Source organism: Dasypus novemcinctus, chromosome 3 (assembly GCF_030445035.2).
Source record: "Dasypus novemcinctus isolate mDasNov1 chromosome 3, mDasNov1.1.hap2, whole genome shotgun sequence".
NCBI classification, from domain to species: domain Eukaryota; kingdom Metazoa; phylum Chordata; class Mammalia; order Cingulata; family Dasypodidae; genus Dasypus; species Dasypus novemcinctus.
Window position 1 is genome coordinate 59080188 of NC_080675.1, and position 19168 is coordinate 59099355.

Genomic DNA, 19168 nt, shown 5'->3' on the forward strand with positions numbered 1-19168 from the left:
TTAATTTCATTAACTGAATTTTGCCAGAGTTAGAAACTAGTTAGTTAGATTGAACAAAGAATAGAAACCATTGTATTGTTATCTAAACACTGAGTTTATAATTTTCTAAAACATCAGATTTACACCAATTGACTAAAGCAATTAAAGTGAATGTTTTTGAGAAGTCACATGACTATTCTGCCATCAATCACTTTATTTTGGCATTTTATTTTATGATATCTACTGAAAGAGTTTAGCAAAACTTATTATTGGAGTGTGTAGTTATATTCTGAGCTCACGGTTGTCTAACTGGTCTACTTCTTAAATGTTATTTGCTTTAAAAGAAAATGACATGAGCAGTGATGGTATGAGCTACTTTGTCTTCTAGTTGCCCCCTGTTTTAAGTCTGTGTCTTTCTGACCAAGTTGACCAAAACATTTATGCCAGCTAGCCACTTACACAATTATTGCAACTTAACAACATAGCAGCCGATAACATGACTAGGTTATAGCATCATAATTCAACATTGTCAATTAAACCTTGTGATACTTATTTTTATGCCTCTTTTCTATTATTATTTTACAGGTAAATCTGAAGAGGCCATGTCCTTTCTGGAATGATATCAGCCAGTGTGGAAGAAGGGACTGTGCTGTCAAGCCTTGTCAATTTGTAAGAACCACATCTATATTTAAGAACTGTTACATCTTTTTTTTTTTTTTTGTCCATTGAAACTTTTTAAAAGGTACCAATATAATTGAAAATAGTATTTTAGTCTTTAGGTTAAATATAATGTTGATTTAATATTTATATAGTTAAAATTGTAAACTTACAAATATAAAGCACACTTTGAATTATACTGCCTTCATAATAATAGAATTTAAATTTTGTGGTTAATATAATCCTTTGAATTACTAGTAAGATTCACATTTCTTTTCGCTTGAATTTTTTTTTTCTTACATCTTACCCAAAGTTATCTTTATAGTTTTAAAAAAATTATATTTATCTGAAGTATAAACAAACTCCCTCTCCTTTTCATGGGTTTATTATTTTCTTTGGATTTCCTTGGTTTTGGGGGAGGGTAGACAAAACACCTGGGTTTACTTAGGAATTCTTAAGACATTAAATTTTGAAGTGTTCTACTGGGAAAGCAGAGATTTTTATACTTTTCAATGAAACAGTTTATTTTTACACATGTAAACATTGCTATATAAAGCTATCTAGCAGGAGAATGGAGGAAAATGAAAGTTATTATTTATGGATATTTTATCCATGAGAATGAATGAAAAGCATGTCTTAAGTTACCTTAGTCTTTGTAGATACAACTTTTTAAAAAATTCAATGATTAATTTATAAAAAACATCTCATGATTATTAACACATGAGCATATCATTAAAGTGATATTATCAAAACATTTCATTTAATTTCATAAGTTATTTTGTTTGTGCTTCAGCAATAGGAGAAAACTAGGTGGGGGAATTTAAATGTACTAATAATTTACTTATATGACATTAAAAAATACTACATGCATTGTAGATACTTAATAAAGACATTTAATTCACACATATGCATTAAATGAGGTTCTATGAACATTAGTCAGTAAAAGCAAATAGTTTTGTAACTTTTGCAAAGTAGAATCTCATTTTGAGGTAGAAGTTATTTCCTATTATTACTAACGAAGGAAAGACCTAGGGAATACTATCTTTAGAAGAAGATTGGAGAGAGCAGAAAAACTGAAAGATGTTTAGCACAAAATAATAGCTTCTTTTTTTTTTTAAAGATTTATTTTTTATTTTTCATTTAATTCTCGGCCCCCCCCCCCAGTTGTCTGCCCTCTGTGCCCATTCGTGGTATGTTCTTCTGTGACTGCTTCTATCCTTATCAGTGGCTCCGGGAATCTGTGTTTCTTTTTGTTGCGTCATCTTGTTGTGTCAGCTCTCCATGTGTGCAGCACCATTCTTGGACAGGCTGCACATTCTTTTGCACTGGGTGGCTCTCCTTACAGGGCACACTCCTTGCACGTGGGGCTCCCCTACATGGGGGACACCCCTGCGTGGCATGGCACTCCTTCCTTGCATCAGCACCGTGCATGGGCCAGCTCCACACGGGTCAAGGAGACCCAGGTTTTGAACCGCGAACCTCCCATGTGGTAGACAGATGCCCTATCCATTGGGCCAAGTCTGTTTCCCAAACAAAATAATAGCTTCTTGATTACCAGACTGGCAGATTGATTGATGAGGCCTATTCTATTGAAACAACCAATTTTAGCATTTAAGAAGTGCTAAAAGATATATTTATATTATTTGGTTTGAACACATCAAAATGCTAAGAGAATCACACAGAAGTTTGAAATTTGTACTGAGAAACTGAGAGAATCTGGTTATTTCAGCTTCTGCAAAAGTGGAGCAGAGTGCCTTTTACTCCAAACCAATTTTTTCTCTTGAACTTGTTTCATGGTGGAGAGAAGTCTTTTTCTTTAAAAGGCAATTAAAAGAGGCTTATCCACCTAAAATAGTCTCAGTTATAAATAAATACATATATATATACCAATGTTGCAGAGAAGTGCCTTTATAGACCCAAGTTTTAGAAAGAGAACTGGCAATATTGGGGTGAGTGCCATGTGGAGGATGGGGAGATGGATAGAGGGAGACTAGTAAAGGAATATCAATCAGAAATTGAATGTAATTTGGTTCAATGATGAATATTTCTTGAGGGCCTACTATGTGCCGGGACTGGGACATAAAGATGCATTCTGGCCTTGAGGAACTTATGATCTAGTAGGGGAGAGAAACACTAAATGATCATTTCAATACAAATGTGAAAGCACCGTAATAGAGATAGACTGAAGGGGAAGAGGAGGAGGCACTGAAGGAGGGGTGATTTTGGCAAAATATATAAAAAATCTTGACCTAGCAATTCTACTAGGGACTTCACTTAATAAAATATTTGGACAGATGTTCAAGGATGACCATAAAGCAGTACTTTATATTGTAAAGATGTCAGTTCTCTTGAAATTAACCTATAAATTTGGTATGGTTTATTATCTGAAAAAACGGCAATCTATCTACATATTCATGCATAGAAAGAGATTATACATTGACCTGGTCCAAAGTTGGGAAGGGTATACAATAAAGTGATTATCTCTGTGTTAGTCCTTCCATTTGGGCATGTCTAATCTATTTCAGAAAGATATTAATACCTAACATTGAAATAGTGCCCTGTATTTCACAGTGTTCCCCCATGTACATCATTTCTACTCACAGCATTACTTTGAGGATAAACAGATAGTTCCTCTAGCTAGAAAGTGGACAAGATATGACTGAAAACTAGGACCATTTTCCTCTAAAAAGAACCAGTGCTCCTTAAAAAAGTTTGGAAACCATGACTAGAGCAAGAAATATAAAAGGTGAACTTGGAATAGCTTGTCATAAAAGAAAACAAAACATGCAGCTAAACTAAAATGAAGACTACTAGGATAATAACAAGAGGATACAGGTGCTAACATCAAGTTAGCACTTAGTGGAATTCTTAGTGGTCAAATATGGGACAATTTAAGTATCAAAAGGAATAATGCTGACTATTTTTATGTTTCCTTGCTGTAACATAATATATGATTAGCAATCCATAGAATAATTTGTTATTGAGTTTTGTTTACTTTTAAGAAATAAGTGTGAAACCGCCTATTTTCAGTTAAAAATCTGATTGCTTTAATGATGTGTTTTATGACTTTTTCTCATGAATCATAGAAAATGTAAATATTTTTTCAAAAGATAGAATAAATGTCACCATTACAAACAATTTTTGAAAAATTTTTTCAGGATGAAGTTCCTGATGGTATTAAATCTGCGAGCTACAAGGTATGTACATATACTTATGGATTTGTCTAATATCTTAACAAAAAACTCAGAAGAAACAGATTTTCTCTGCCCCTTACTACTACATTTCTCTGCTGGTCTTTACAGCAAAACTCTTTGAGAGTTATTACCCATTGCCCCAATTCTTTTCTTTTGTTTAAAATCTTATTATAGAAAGTACCAAAAAATAATAGAGAAGTAGTATAATGAACCCCCATGTGTCTATCACCCAGGTTCAGGAATTACCAATATATGGTCAATCTTATTTAATCTATACCCCCTCCACCCTGCTCCCAATTATTTAATAGCCTTCTCAGATAAATCCTTTTGTCTACAAATACTTCATATGCATCTCTAAGGCAAAAGGATACTTTAAAAAAGAGTAAGGGTTCAGATTTCTCTGGCTAGTTCATAAATGGCTTAGTAGTTTGTTTGAAACAGAATTCAAACATGTTCCAAATATCATGTTTGGTTGATATGTCTCTTAAGTTTCTTTCTCTTTTTAAAATAAACTTTTTATTTTAGAACAGTTTTAAGTTTCCAGAAAACTACAAAGATATTACAGAAAGGTCCACATATGGTTTCCTCTATTACTAGCATCTTGCATTAGTATGGTACATTTGTTACAATTAGCAAGTCAATATGATACATTATTATTAATTAAAGTCAATACTTTATCCAGATTTCCTTAGTTTTTACCTGGTCCTTTTCCTCCATGATCCCATCCTTTTTCTCCATTGTTCTCACCGAGAATACTCCTTAGGATCCTCTCAGATGTTCCTTGGTTTTGATGACCTTCACAGTTTTGAGGAGTATCGGTCAAGTATTTTGTAGAATGTCCCTCAATTGGGATTTGTCTGATAATTTTCTTATAATTAGATTGTGTTATGATGTTATTGGGAGGAAAATCACAGAGGTAAAGTATCATTTCATTGTATATCATGAGTACTTACTGAAAACCTAACATCACTGTTTATGTTGACCTTTATAGGCTGGCTAAAGTAGCATTTGTCACATTTCTCCACTGTAAAATTACTTTTTTTCTTTCTATACTGTTTTTTTTTTTTAAAGATTTTATTTTTATTTTATTTCTCTCCCCATCCCCCCCATTGTCTGCTCTCTGTGTCCATTCGCTGTGTGTTCTTCTGTGACTGCTTCTAGCCTTATCAGCAGCACTGGGAATCTGTGTTTCTTTTTGTTGTGTCATCTTGTTGTGTCAGCTCTCTGTGTGTGTGGCACCATTCCTGGGCAGGCTGCACTTTCTTTCACACAGGGCGGCTCTCCTTATGGGGCGCACTCCTTGTGCATGGGGTTCCCCTACGCGGGGGGGCACCCTTGCGTGGCACGGCACTCCTTGCACGCATCAGCGCTGCGTGTGGGCCATCTGCACACAGGTCAAGGAGGCCCGTGGTTTGAACCGCAGACCTCCCATGTGGTAGACAGATGCCCTATCCACTGGGCCAAGTCCGCTTCCCTATACCGTTTTCTTTGGAAGGAGAGTATACTATGTATGGCTCTTTCTTAAGGAGTGGGGAGTTATGCTCCTCCTCCTTGAGGGTGGAGAATCAAGTTATTTGGAATCCTTCTGTATGGGCAATTCATATCTTTCCATTTAATTATTTAATCATTTATTTATATCAGTATGGACTCTTGGATATTTAATACCTTGTGTTATAATCTAATACTCTATAGTTTTGTTCAAATTTTTCCTACTTAGGCCATTGGAAACCTTTTTGGTTGCCTCCTCTACCCCTTTGACATACCCCCATCATTGTTGTGGGTTTTCTTTTCTTTTTTTTTTTGAGGACAATATGTACAATATGCCACCATTTATTTAAAAATTAAAACAAAATCATGTATTTTTCTGTGTATATGTGTGCTACCATTTGAATAAAAATGCAGCTAGAGAGGCACTTTGTCTTATACATGCCTACATCCCCAGCATTGTGGGTTATTTATTTATTTTTAGCACTTCTTTACTTTCTGGGACTAAAAAGTCTCTTTTAATCCATGTCTATTCCTGTCATAGTTTACTAGGTCAGCTGTAAAAAAGTACCAAGAATTTGGTGTCTTAAATGACAGAAATTTATTGCCTTAAGGTTCAGATCAGGTTGTCCATAGAGCTCCCTCTGAAACCTCTAGTGGAGAACCGGTCCTCCCTTGCCTCTTTCCCGATTCTCTTGGTTTGCCAACTGTCTTGGTGTTCCTTTGCTTACAGCTGCAGCTGTATCTCTATCTCTGCCTCCCTCATTAAATGGTCTTCTCTGCCCGCCTCATCCCCCCTTCTTTACATTTCTTTACTCCCTTGTAATCATCAACAGCTGCTAAAACTTACTAGGGAGCTTTATAATGGATGGATCCAGTTTACAACACCTTGAACCTACTGACTTTAATATCATGACAAGAGAAAACTGGTCATATTGGATTAAGGCCTCACCTTACTCCAGTATGGCCTCATCTTATCCTGACTTAAGAATTCATCTACAATGACCCCATTTCCAAAAAAGGTCACCTTCTGAGATTCTGGGAGTAAGGACTGTAACCTTTCTTTTATGCGGGACACAATTCAATCCATTAATAATTCCACCTCCCTCTTTTTTTTCTTCTCTACCATTTATTTGTTGAATAAAGTGGGTCTATCCTGTACAATTTCCCATGCATTGTATTTAGCTGATTATATCCTTGTGGTGTCATTTAACGTATCTCTTTATTCACTTTATTCTCTGTGAATTGGTAGTTAGATATTGTTTGCAAATTGTTCAAAATCGGTGGAAAATCTTTATCTAAAATTCAAGTGAATGGAGTGCTTAAAGAAAAATACTAAACAAATTTCAGCTTTTGATGCTTTCAGCCGATTGCAATTATTTAAACAAACCTTGTAATCAAAGACCTTGAAATTTATCCTCACAAAAAACTAGGGAGGAATTGAACAGATTAAATGATGAAAGCTAAAATGATGTACAAGATTTAATTTCTAAACTTTATAATTGTGCTTTGGAGTAGGTCTACTTTTTGAGTACCTCCTCTTGATGAAACTTTTAATTGGGTCAATTTATATTCTCATCTGAAAGGGAATGAAATTACGATGTTACAATTTTGTAACATCTAATTATAAAAACATTTAGAATTAAAAAAAGACAACTTTTTGATCAGTCTTATCTTAAAAATATTCATTGAAGAAATGCATTTTTGTGACAAAAAATAAACTTGTGAAAATATTTGGGCTGAAATATTTTCATGTATTTACCCATATAGACAATATTTTCTCAGTTAAAAAATCATGTCTGTAGAGAAGAGTTAATTGAAGCTGTCAGTAATTTCAAATAGTTTAGCCATAAAATGTAACTTTGAAAATTTTTGGCAATTTTATAAAAAATTAAAAATAAGACCATACTAGAGAAAAGATAAGTTCTTCAGAAGAATGCTAATGATACAATATTGAGACCGACGTAGGTAACAAAGTAGTAAGTAGAAATTATTTTAATTGAACAATTTTATTGTAATATATATACATAAAATTTCCCATTTTAACACTTTCAAGTATACAAGTAATTTGTATTAAAATCATGTATAATGTTGTGCTACCGTCATCATCATCCATTGCCAAAACTTTTCCATCATTGCAGATAGAAACTCTGTACCCATCAGCCTTTAACTCTGCATTCCCTAGTAACCTGTAATCTACTTTCTGTCCCTATAAATTTGCATATTCTAATTATATCATATAAGTGAAATCATACAATATTTTTCCTTTTGTGTCTGGCTTATTTCACTCAACATGATGCCTTCAAGATTCATCCATATTGTACCATATATCAGAACTACATTTCTTTTACAGGTGAATAATATTCATTCATCTGTTGAGTATACTTGGGTTGCTTTCAACTTTTGGCTGTTACGAATAGTGCTGCTCAAACACTGGTGTACAAGTATCTGTCTGAGTTCCTCCTTTCAATTCTTTTAGATATATATCTAGAAGTGGGATTATTGGGTCATATAGTAATTCTGTACTTTCTGAGGGACCACCAAAGTGTCTTCCATAGCGGCTACATCATTTTACATTCCCAACAACAATGTATAAGGATTCAAATTTCTGTGTATCCTCTCCAAACCTTATTTTCTGTTTTTAAAGTAATAGCCCTTAATGAAGTGATATCTTATTGCAGTTTTGATTTGCATTTCTTGAGCATCTTTTTCTGTGCTTAGTGGCCATTTGTACATGTTCTTTGGAGAAATGTTAATTCAGATCCTTTGCCTATTTTTTATTCCTTATTAGAGAAGTTGTGAATTCACAGATCATGAATAAAATACAGGATTTCCATATACCACCTTGTTATTAACATCTTCCTTTGGTGTGGGACATTTGTTACAATTCATGGTAGCACATATTTATAATTGTACTGTTAACAATAGCCCATGGTTTAACTTACAGCTCACTGTGTAGTGTAGTGCCATGGATTTATTTTTTGTAATTTTTGTTTCTTATTATATATATAATCTAACATTTCTCCTTTTAATTCACATTCAGATATATGTTTCAGTGTGCTGTTAATTATGTTCATAATGTTGTGTTATCATCATCACCAGCCATTACCAAAACATTTCTATCATTCCAAATAGGAAACCTGTACATTTTAAGCCTAGCTTCCCATTCCCTACCCACCCAATCCTCTGGTAGCCTATATTCTAGATTCTGATTCTCTGAGTTTACTTAATTGTTTCAAATCAGGGAGGTAATACATTGTCCTTTTGTGTCTGGCTGATTGAACTCAACATGATATCTTCAAGATTCATCCATGTTGTCACATGTGTCAGGACTTCATTCCTTTTCTACGGCTAATCCATTGTATGTATATACCGTAATTTATCCATTCATCAGTTGATGAACACTTGTGTTTTTTTTCACCTTTTGGCAATTGTGAGTAATGCCGCTATGAGCATTGGTATGAAAATATCTGTTTGAATCCCTTCTTTCAATTCTTTTAGGTATATTGCTAATAGTGAGGTTGCTAGGTCATATGGTAGTTCTATACTTAGCTTTCCGAGGAACTACCAAACTATTTTCCACAGTGCCTGCGTCATTACATTACCACCAGCGGTGAATGGGTGTTTCTATTTCTAGACAGCCTCTCCAAAAATTGTTTTTTATTTAATAGCAGCCATTCTAATGGGTGTGAAATGGTATCTCATGGTTTTGGTTTGTATTTCCTTGAGGGCTAATGACGTCGAGCATTTTTTCGTATACTTTCTGGCCATTTGTATAACTTCTTTGGAAAATGTCTGTTCAAGTGTTTTGGTCTTTTTTCAGTTGGGTTGTTTTGTTGTTAAGTTGAAGGATTTCTTTATATATTCTGAATATTAAATCTTCACAGGATATAGGGTTTCAAAATATTTTTCCCCATTTTGTAGGTTGTCTTCTTACTTTCCTGATAAAGCCTTTTGAAGTGCAAAAGTTTTAAATTTTGATGAGGTCCCATTTATTTCTTTTTTTCTTTTGCTGCTTGTGATGAAGTCTGAGAACCTTTGCCTAATATAAGGCCCTAAAAATGCTTCCCTACATTTTCTTCTAGGAGTTTGATAGTTCTGGCTCTTATAATATTAGGTCTTTGGACCATTTTGTGTTGATTGTTTTTGTAAACAAATACATTTTATTGATATATATAAATAATGAGGCCCAGGGTTTAAACCCCAGGCCTCCTGACCCGTGTGGCGAGCTGGCCCACGTGCTGTGCTGATGTATGCAAGGAGTGCCGTGCCATGCATTTGTGTCCCCCATGTAGGGCAGCCCCATGTGCAAGGAGTGCGCCCCATAAGGAGAGCCGCCCCACGTGAAAAAGCGCAGCCTGCCCAGGAGTGGTGCTGCACACAGGGAGAGCTGATGCCGCAAGATGCCGCAACAAAAAGAGACACAGATTCCTGGTGCCGCTCACAAGAATGCAAGCGGACACAGAAGAACACACAGCGAAGGGACACAGAGAACAGATGGGGAAAGGGGAGAGAAATAAATAAAAAATAAATCTTTAAAAAATATATATACAATTCATTGAGAGGGTACATTCAGTGGTATCTGGCATAATCACATAATTGTGCATTCATTACTTTGATCATTATTAGAGCATTTTCATTATTTTAATAATAATGAAACAAAAAAATAGACAAAAAGCAAACAAGAAAATTCTTTACCTCTCAGACTCTCTCTGTTTCCCCTGTTGTACATAACTGCTATTTCTGGCTATTCTTGCACAATTATTTATTTGTTTATTAAGCAGTTTCACTGAGATATATTCACACACCATATGATCCATCTAAAGTCTACAATGGCCTTCAGTACGATCACAATGTTATGAATTCATCACCACCAAAAATTTTAGAACCATTTCAATAATCCAAAAGGAAAAACTCCACACCCATGCCTTCTCCAACCATATGTAACCACTAATCTAATTTCATCTTTATAAATTTACTTATATTTTTATTTTATATAAATGGAATCATACAATATGCTTTTGTAAAATATATTTTTATTAGAGAAATTGTGAACTCACAAAATCATGCACATATGTAGAAATCCTATACAACACTCTTCCACCAACACACTACATTATTGTGGAACATTTGTTACAAATTATGAGATATTATCTTCAGACTGTTACCACTGACTATGGCCTATAGTGTACATTTGGCATATTTTTTCCTTACCTCCGTATTATTAACACACTACATCTTTGGCCTTGGTACAAGAATATTATAGTATTGCTCTTAACTATAGTCCATAGGTTACATAAACTGTATTTTCCCCATGCTTCTCTACATTCACACCACCTTAAAATTTTGATGTATGTTTTATTTCATAGAAGGACATTCTTGTATTTGTACGATCAACCACAATTTTCATTCACCTCTGGGTTCACTATGTTATTCAGTCCCTAGATTATTTTCTAGCTTTCTTTCAGTTGACATTTATATTCCTAGACTACCCTGTTCAGCCACAATCCCATTTATAAACCAGCTGCATTCGTTCTACTCACTATAATGTGTTACCATCAAATCTATCCACTTCCACACTTTTATAGTCAAGTTAATGAACTCCTTCCGACATTTTAAACTCAAATGATAATTGGTTTAGGTCTGTTAATATTCCAAAGAAACTCATATAAGGGCTTGGAAAATTCTGAGTTTCTCCCCTATTGAACTACAGACAGGGTTTTGTATCTCTTGCATAACCTGCAGATTGGAAAAAGTCTAGTTGCAGGCACGTCAGTGGTTGTTCACTTCTCTGGAACTCTGAGCTCCTCATTCCCCCAAGATTGAAAGCCTTAGGATATGTGAAAATGAAAAATACAGTATTTTTGTGATAAGGATGGAGAAAAGAGAGATGGTGGTAAATTGCCTCAATTTACCTCATTCCTTAGGGGACTGGAACCATACAATATTATACACAATATATTTAACTCATAGTAGTGCAATTTGTCATTTTGTGCCTGCTTTGCTTCACTCAACATATGTCCTCCAGGTTCATCCATGTTGTCATATCCTTTCTGACTTCATTTCTTCTTACAGCTGCATAATATTCCATCGTGTTAATATACCAGTTTGTTTATACATTCATTGGCTGATGGACACCTGGGTTGTTTCCAGCTTTTGGGTATCGTGAATAACTATGCTTTGAACATAGGTGTGCAGATATCTATTTGTGTCACTGCTCTCAGTTCTGGGTATATACCCAGTAGCAGTATTGCAGGGTCACCTGGCAAATCTAAATTCAACTTCTTTAGGAACTGCCAGACAGTCCTCCACAGTGGCTGTGCCATTCTGCATTCCCACCAACAGTTCATAAGTGTTCCTATCTTTCCACATCTCTCCAACACTTGTAGTTCTCTGTCGTTTTAATAGTGGCCATTCTGATAGTTGTGAAATAATATTTCATTATAGTTTTGGCTTGCATTTCCCTAATCATTAGTGATGTTGAACATTTTTTCATGTGTTTTTTTGCCATTTATATTTCTTTTCAGGACAAATGTCTATTCAAGTCTTTTTGCCCATTTTTTAATCAGGCCGTTTGCCTTTTTATTGTTATAACATCTTTTTATATATCATGAATATTTAACATATGATTTCCAAATATTTTCTACCATTGAATTGGCTACCTTTTTACACTTTTGAAAAAAAGTCCTGTGAGGTGCAGTAGTGTTTAATTTTGAGGACGTACCATTTATCTATTTTTTCTTTTGTTGCTCATGCTTTGTGTGTAAGGTCCAAGAGACTACTACCTACCTACTTTTTCTATTGTTGCTTGTGCTTTGGGTGTAAGGTCCAAGACACCCCCACCTATCACAAGATTTTTAAAAATTTTTCTATTTTTTTAATTTAGTGATGCCAGTGAAAAAAATTTATTGGGAAATGTGGGAGAGAACAGAGCTTGCTGAGAAATGGGAGAGAAAGAGGGAAATACACACCAAGATTTGGTTGGGGTTCCTCTAGGCAGAGAGTGCGAGCTCTGCCTTGTGTGGTTACCTTTTAAACTGTTAATTATTCCTCCTTGCTAATGATAAGGGGGTGGGCCCCGGCTGTTATTGGTTACTCCACCAATGGTGAGGGCCAGTGGTGAGGCCTGTTTGGAATATTTGGGGCCAAGGGGAGGTCCCGGAAAAAGAAACTGGGACTTCAAGGTTAAATTCAAGGTCTCAGTGAGGTCTTGCAGCCATGTTGTCTGTCGGCCATGTTGTCTGTTGGCCATGTTGTCTGTTGGCTAGGTTGTAACTCATCTTCTCCTCATATCCCTGGCTAACTTGACTAACCTGCTTCAACCACCCCTCAGAGAGTTTGTGCCTTTATTCTTAAGGGGTGCTGAGGGGCATTGATCATTCTTCTGTAGTTACTTCCTGCTGGTTAGGGCAGTAGTCCCTGCTTGACAGGGTATAAACCTCTCTGGCTAGTCTGTTGAAGTTGAGGAAAGACAGGTCTGACACTGTGGTTGGAACTGGCTGGAATCCCTGCGTGACTAATATCTTGTTTTGGAAGGCATTGATTCTATAAGAAATAAACTTAGAATCTTGAAGATATATGGCCCCATTAAAAGGATAAAGAAGGTGGTGGTAAGTGGGCCCCAAATGGGAGCCAGCTATGACATACTGGAGCATGACAGTGAGGAAGGCCAGGTGCCTTCAGGGGCTGCATCCCCCTGAAGATGGTGGGCTTCATCTTGCAGGTTTCCAATAATGGCTAGGACCATTCTGGATTTATAAGAAACAGCATTTTCCCTTGAGAAGTAGGCATGTCCTCCACTCTGCTGCTGTGAGCAGGTTTAGGGTTCTACAATTTTGTAGTACCACAGCAGCAAGAGAGTCTGTTTGCTGTTTTAGGACTTCTAAGGCACAGCTAGTTTCTCCTATGCGGTTAGTTAGCTCTAGGGAGAGATTGTAATAGATAAAATGGGGTTTGGTATAAATTGCCAATCCCAGTCGTCCATGGTGGTGGTTCTGTTTAAGACAGCTAAGAGGGGAATGAGAAGAGGCATTTCCCGTTTAGCTATTTTGTAGGGAGAAACTACAGAAAATGAAAACGGATAAGATTTCTTAGGGGGTGTCTGGCTTGCCTTACCCCTTAGCAATAGGTGTTTGGGTTAGAGTTACAGGGAATAGCTGGCTTTGATACAGACACTATTTAGCTTTGTTTCTTGAAGAGGTATTTCAGGCTGTCCAATGACTGGCACTCATACATCCTATCAGGTGCTTCTAGTGAGCTGGCATTCCTTGGGCAGCTGGCTTTACTCAGGATAAGTGCATCCAGCTGGTAATCCCTTTAACTTTAACAGCTGTGGTAGTGATCAGAACCACAGAGTAAGGTCCCTTCCATTTTGGCTCTAATTGAGAATGAGGCCTGTTCTCCTGCCATGCTTTGATCAGAACCTGGTTTTTAGGTCCTGGGTGAGAAAAGGTTGCCCATAGATCATTTTGATGGGGCTAATGTGAAGTGGTCCCAGCCACCTCATTTGCTGTTTCCCTTCTGGTGGGAAAATGCTTAGCCTTGGCAGGATGGCAGGTGGGTTTGCCAGTCCTCCCCAGGGTATAATACAAGATCTTGAGAATGTTTCCCTATATTATGGTCTAGAATTCTTATGGTCCTGGATCCTTTATTTAGGTCTTTCTTCCATTTTGTGTTGATTCTTGTATAGGGAGTGAGGTATGGGTTCTTTTTCATTCTTTTTGTTATGGATATCCAGTTCTCCCAGCACCATTTGTTGAAGAGATGTTTTGTCCCTTTAGCATGGTCTTGGTAGGTTTGTAAAAAACCAGTTGGCTGTAGAGGTGAGGGTTTATTTCTTGACTCTTAATTCTGTTCCACTGATGAATGTGTCTATCTTTATGCCAATACCATGCTGCTTTGACTAGTATAGCTTTGTAGTATGTTTCAAGGTCAGGCAGTGAAATTCCTCCCATGTCACTCTCCTTTCTTAGAATGTTATTCACTGTTTGGGTACACTTTCCCTTCCAAATGAATTTGGTAATTTCCTTTTCTATTTCTGTAAAGTAAGCTGTTAGAATTTTGATTGGTATTATATTAAATTTATAAATCAGTTTGGGTAGGATTGATATCTTCACAATATTTAGTTTTCCAATCCATGAACACAGAATGTCTTTCCATTAGTTTAGGTCTTTATTGATTTCTTTTAGCATTGTTTTGTAGTTTTCTGCTTTTGGTCCTGTACTTCTTTGGTTAAATTGATTCCTAGGCATTTGAGTCTTTTTGTGGCTGTTGCAAATGGAATTTTCCCCCCTGATTTCCTTCTCAGATTGTTCAGTGCTAGTGTAGAGTTCAGCCTTCCTTGTCCATCTTTTTTTCCCCCTTAGTTCTAATTTTTGTTAACATATTTATTTATTTTTCTCACTTTCCATGAATTACAACATTAGTTTTGTTCCATCACTGGCTTAGATTACCATTTCTTTAGATTTCATTTTTAATGTTTATGTGCTTAAATTGCTTTAATTGATAACATCCCCATTTTCCAGGGCTGCTATGACAAACTCCACATGCTGTTTGGCTTACAACCAGAATTTATCACCTCAAATTTTGGAAACTAGAAGACCAAAATAAAGGTCTTGACTGGACATGTTTTCTCTCTGACATCTATAGAGATCAAGTTTTGAACAACTCCAAATCTTGGGGATCCTTGGCTTGTATCTTTACTTCTATCACATGGTGACATCTCCCTCCTTGTGTATGCTCTTTGACTTTCCACTGAATTCTGCCCTCTGTTGACATTGACTGACTTTTTTCTTCTTTTCTAAATTAAAAAAAATTTTTTAATTGTCTTTTTTTTTTTTTTTTTTTTTAAAGCCTCTTCCATCTTAAAGCTCCATGGGTCCAGCTTCTTCTGATCTTAGCTGGCATAGGGCTCATCTCTCTTCCTGGGGCCCATTTCTTTCTGGGCTCAGAGGCTCTTGTTTCTTCACAAGGCCAGCTGTAAACTCTCAGGCAAATGGCTAGTCTCTCTTCCTGGGGCCTCTGCCATATCTATGGAGCTGTCTCTCTTCCTCTGTGTATCTTCTCTGTGTATCTACTTCTGTGTGTGTCTTCTGGATTGAGTGTCCATTTATATAGCCCACAAAGGGTGTGGGAACTCAAACCGAGCCTCCTTAATGATATGGTCAAATGGAAGCCTGAATCTTAACATAATTTAATCAAAGCTGAATCAAATGCAATCTAAGGGTTTCATGACCAGAGGAACAGACCAGTTAACAAGCATAATCAATATCTTTTTTTGAAATTCATAAATAATATCAAGCTGCTACAGGGAATTCAATCCATTCACATACATTGATATTACTGTAAATACTTCATTTACTTCCACCATTTTATTCTTTGGTTTTCATGTGTCATATCTTATTTTCATCTTTTTATTCTTTTGGTTATCCTTTCTGCTACTCTTCTATACTCTCCTCCAAGCCTCTCTCATTTTTCTTGCAGAGTCTAATTTAATACTTCCTGCTGTCGGAGTTGCAGACCCGAAGGGTATTGGGAAAGAAAGATAAAGAGAGATTGGGACCGGGGGATCTGAGAGCATTGTAGCCTCAAGCTCATCAGACAAGTTTATTAATATCAGGGGTTTCCTTATATACCCCAAGCAATTGTGAGAACCAGCAACTATTCTAGCTAACTATTCCCATTACCTCATTCTTGAAAACACAGTGCACAGTGGATAAGATAGTAACTAAAGTTCAAGATATTCTGTTATGTTATAGAAACAAATATACTCATAAATTTTGTTGCCCGGGTTACTCGTACTATCAAGTCCGGGTTCTGCTGGAATGTTATGTTTCCCTGAGAGATTAGCCACCTGCATGTATATCTCTAGGGACAGCATGACCCAGTGGTCAAAAAGTAACTTGCTACTATGGAAACAACATTCTTTTGTTTCCCACATTTCCCCCTTTTTGTTTTAGTCAAGGTGACTGTGCCTGTCTTAGGTTGCCCTCCTCTGAGAGTCTTACCTGTCATTGACTACCAGCCAAGTGCTCTGACCATGGGGAACTATATCAGATTTTTTGCAAGTACCAAATTATTAGCTTTTCCCATTGCATTGATGCAGTCTTCACCACACTTCTCATCCCAGGCAAGCAACAATGAGCAACAAGGTTAACACACAAAGTCCTATTCCTAATGCTGACAAAAATGTTGAGACTTCCACCAATTTACTGGGTTAAACTTATTGAAATGAGAAATCAAATCATTAAAGATATCCTTATCTTCAGCTACATAAATCTGATTATGAGACATTTCTAATATCTTTTTTTGGTAATTCTTCTATTTCTAATGACATATTACCTTTATGACCTATCAAATGATTTTTATCTTTTCCCAATTAAACAGAGAATTATTATAAGCAAGTGGGGTAATACTAAAGTTACTTTCATTCCAATCACATTTCAATCCCCTAAGTAGATTTAAGTTATATACTTGATCTCTAAGATGTAAAACTGCTGATTCTAAATCATTAACTCTACTGTTTAATTCTCCATCAATATATTCTTGACTATGCCATAAGTCACTAGCATTCTTATGCCAATCATGCACGTATTGTTGAGTCTGCACCGTCTCATACAAGGCCACTGTAGCTGTAATAGCAGCTGCAATGACACCAGTCAGTCCTAATATGCCAGCTGTTATCCGTCCCACAAATCGCTTCAACCGTTTCAGGATTTCTTGAGCCATATGTAACAGCAGTTGACTCTCAGGTCACAATTGCCAAATTTGGTTCAGTCGCACTGGGATCCACACTCCCCGCCACCTTCTGAGCCATTGTAATGAAATCCCCATTCTGTAAAATGTTCTCAGAGAAACAGGTATGCAAGGCCCCACTTTTATAAAATAGAGCATTCTCGGTTATGGTTAATTTTCTGACCAGAAACACATAAGGGTTTCTTACACACGATTGAAAATGATGAATTTGATCTAAATGCAGATATTGACCATTCTTACTATTATTCCCAATCCATTCTATAGTAGGAGCTATTCCTAGAAAAACTTTCCACAAATTCTTTTGTTTATGTATAGATGTAATGTTACATCATGGAGAAGGGATCATTTCCCTTTATATTTCCAAACACTATTATTTTTAGTAAAAATTATTTTTTGTTGTCCTTTACTATTTAGACCATACCAAATAAATCTGCCATTATATGGAGAGGGACTCCCCATTGGGGCACTCTCCCACACTATTCCATAGGAATCATTAAAAATGTCAGATTGTCTTTTTGTGGACAATCATAAGAAGGATTTTTGTCATGATAAAATTGTAAGAGGAAATAAAGTTACAATAGACTTAGTATTATTTATTTTTGAAGATAATCATGGTCTGATTTTTAACATACATACAGGAAGGGTTACCAATGCATAAGGGTTGATAATCAAATGGTAATACAAGATTATAAATTCTTTGTCCTTCCTCATAGGGTTTAATTGGTAACCGATCATCAATTGGTCCAGGGAATATATAGGTTTTATTCAGATATATAGGAAGGAATGGATCTTTCCAAGTTAACACTGTAAGTAATGGGAGGTTAGGTATATAGGTCCAATAAATATAATTACCGGCAGCTTCCTCATTACTTATGATCACCATCATCAGAAGTCGTAGGAGACCCCATCACTTCATTCCGAGGTTTAATCCTCTTTGCAGGTAGCCAAATTTGTTCTCCATTTTCTGAAATGACAAGAGCATAGCCTTGCCCCCATACTTTAATCCTGCCTTTTTTCCATTCATTACTTAAAATATCTTTCCAGAATATTGGTTGGTCTTTATTTCTAATGTCCACTATAGATGTTTGACATTTTCCAAAGTGACATTCCACAGATGTCAATGAATTATAAACATTAAGAAAATTTAAAGTAAATTAAAGCTTTTGCCAATTGATCTTTTGGTGTTATAATACCATCATCTCCCCCTTTTTGTTTTAAAAGCATAGTTTTTAGGGTATGATGGCTGCGTTCAACTATGGCTTGACCTGTAGGATTATAAGGAATACAGTAACATGCTCTATAGCATACGTAGAACAAAAAGAAGCAAAAGACTTACTTATGTAAGAAGGACCATTATCAGTTTTAATTTTCAAGGGGCATCCCATTACAGCAAAAGCAGACCATAAATGGGAGCAAACATGATGAAAACATTCACCACTTTGTGCAGTAGCCCACAAAAAATGAGAGTAAGTATCAATGCAAATATGGACATATCGTAATTTACCAAATGATGGTATGTAAGTAACATCCATCTGCCACAGTTGATTAGGAGCCAGGCCTCTGGGATTAGTCCCAGCCTGAAAAGGCACTGCAGTTAAGGGTTCACAGGTGGGACAGGTATGAATAACTTCTTGAGCTTGATGTTTTGTTAATGGAGGAAATTTATGTCTAAGTCCCTTAGTATTAATATGAGTTAATGCATGATATTTACTGGCATCTTGCAAACATCCTACTAATAAATCAGCTCTTGCATTTTGGGTAGCTAGAGGACCAGGAAGGGAAGAATGAGACCGGATATGAGTAATATATATGGGCTGATTTCTTTGCCGAGTGAGGGCTTGAAGGTCAGCAAAAAGTTGAGACAATTCATCAGTAATAAAAATATGAGCTGTTTCAATATGGCCTACAGTTAAACATACATATTTGGAGTCAGAGACAATATTCAAGTGCTCTTGAAACGTTTGTAAAACCTTAATGATGGCTGAAAGCTCTGAGTGTTGAGCAGACGAATAAGGAGTCTGCCAAACCTGTTCTTTTTAGAGGTAACATAAGCTGCTTTTCCATTACTACCATCAGTAAATACTGTACATGCATTTTCA

At 36.2% G+C, this 19168-nt stretch overlaps 1 protein-coding gene across 1 annotated transcript in view; it reads left to right on the plus strand.

The window, feature by feature from the left end:
• Positions 1 to 19168, plus strand: part of ERO1A (endoplasmic reticulum oxidoreductase 1 alpha) — a 69969-nt gene that overhangs the window by 10850 nt on the left and 39951 nt on the right. The window contains exons 3-4 of the mRNA XM_058293423.2: positions 565 to 648; positions 3795 to 3833. Of these exons, the coding sequence (XP_058149406.1) occupies positions 565 to 648; positions 3795 to 3833 (123 nt within the window). The remainder of the gene's footprint in view (positions 1 to 564; positions 649 to 3794; positions 3834 to 19168) is intronic.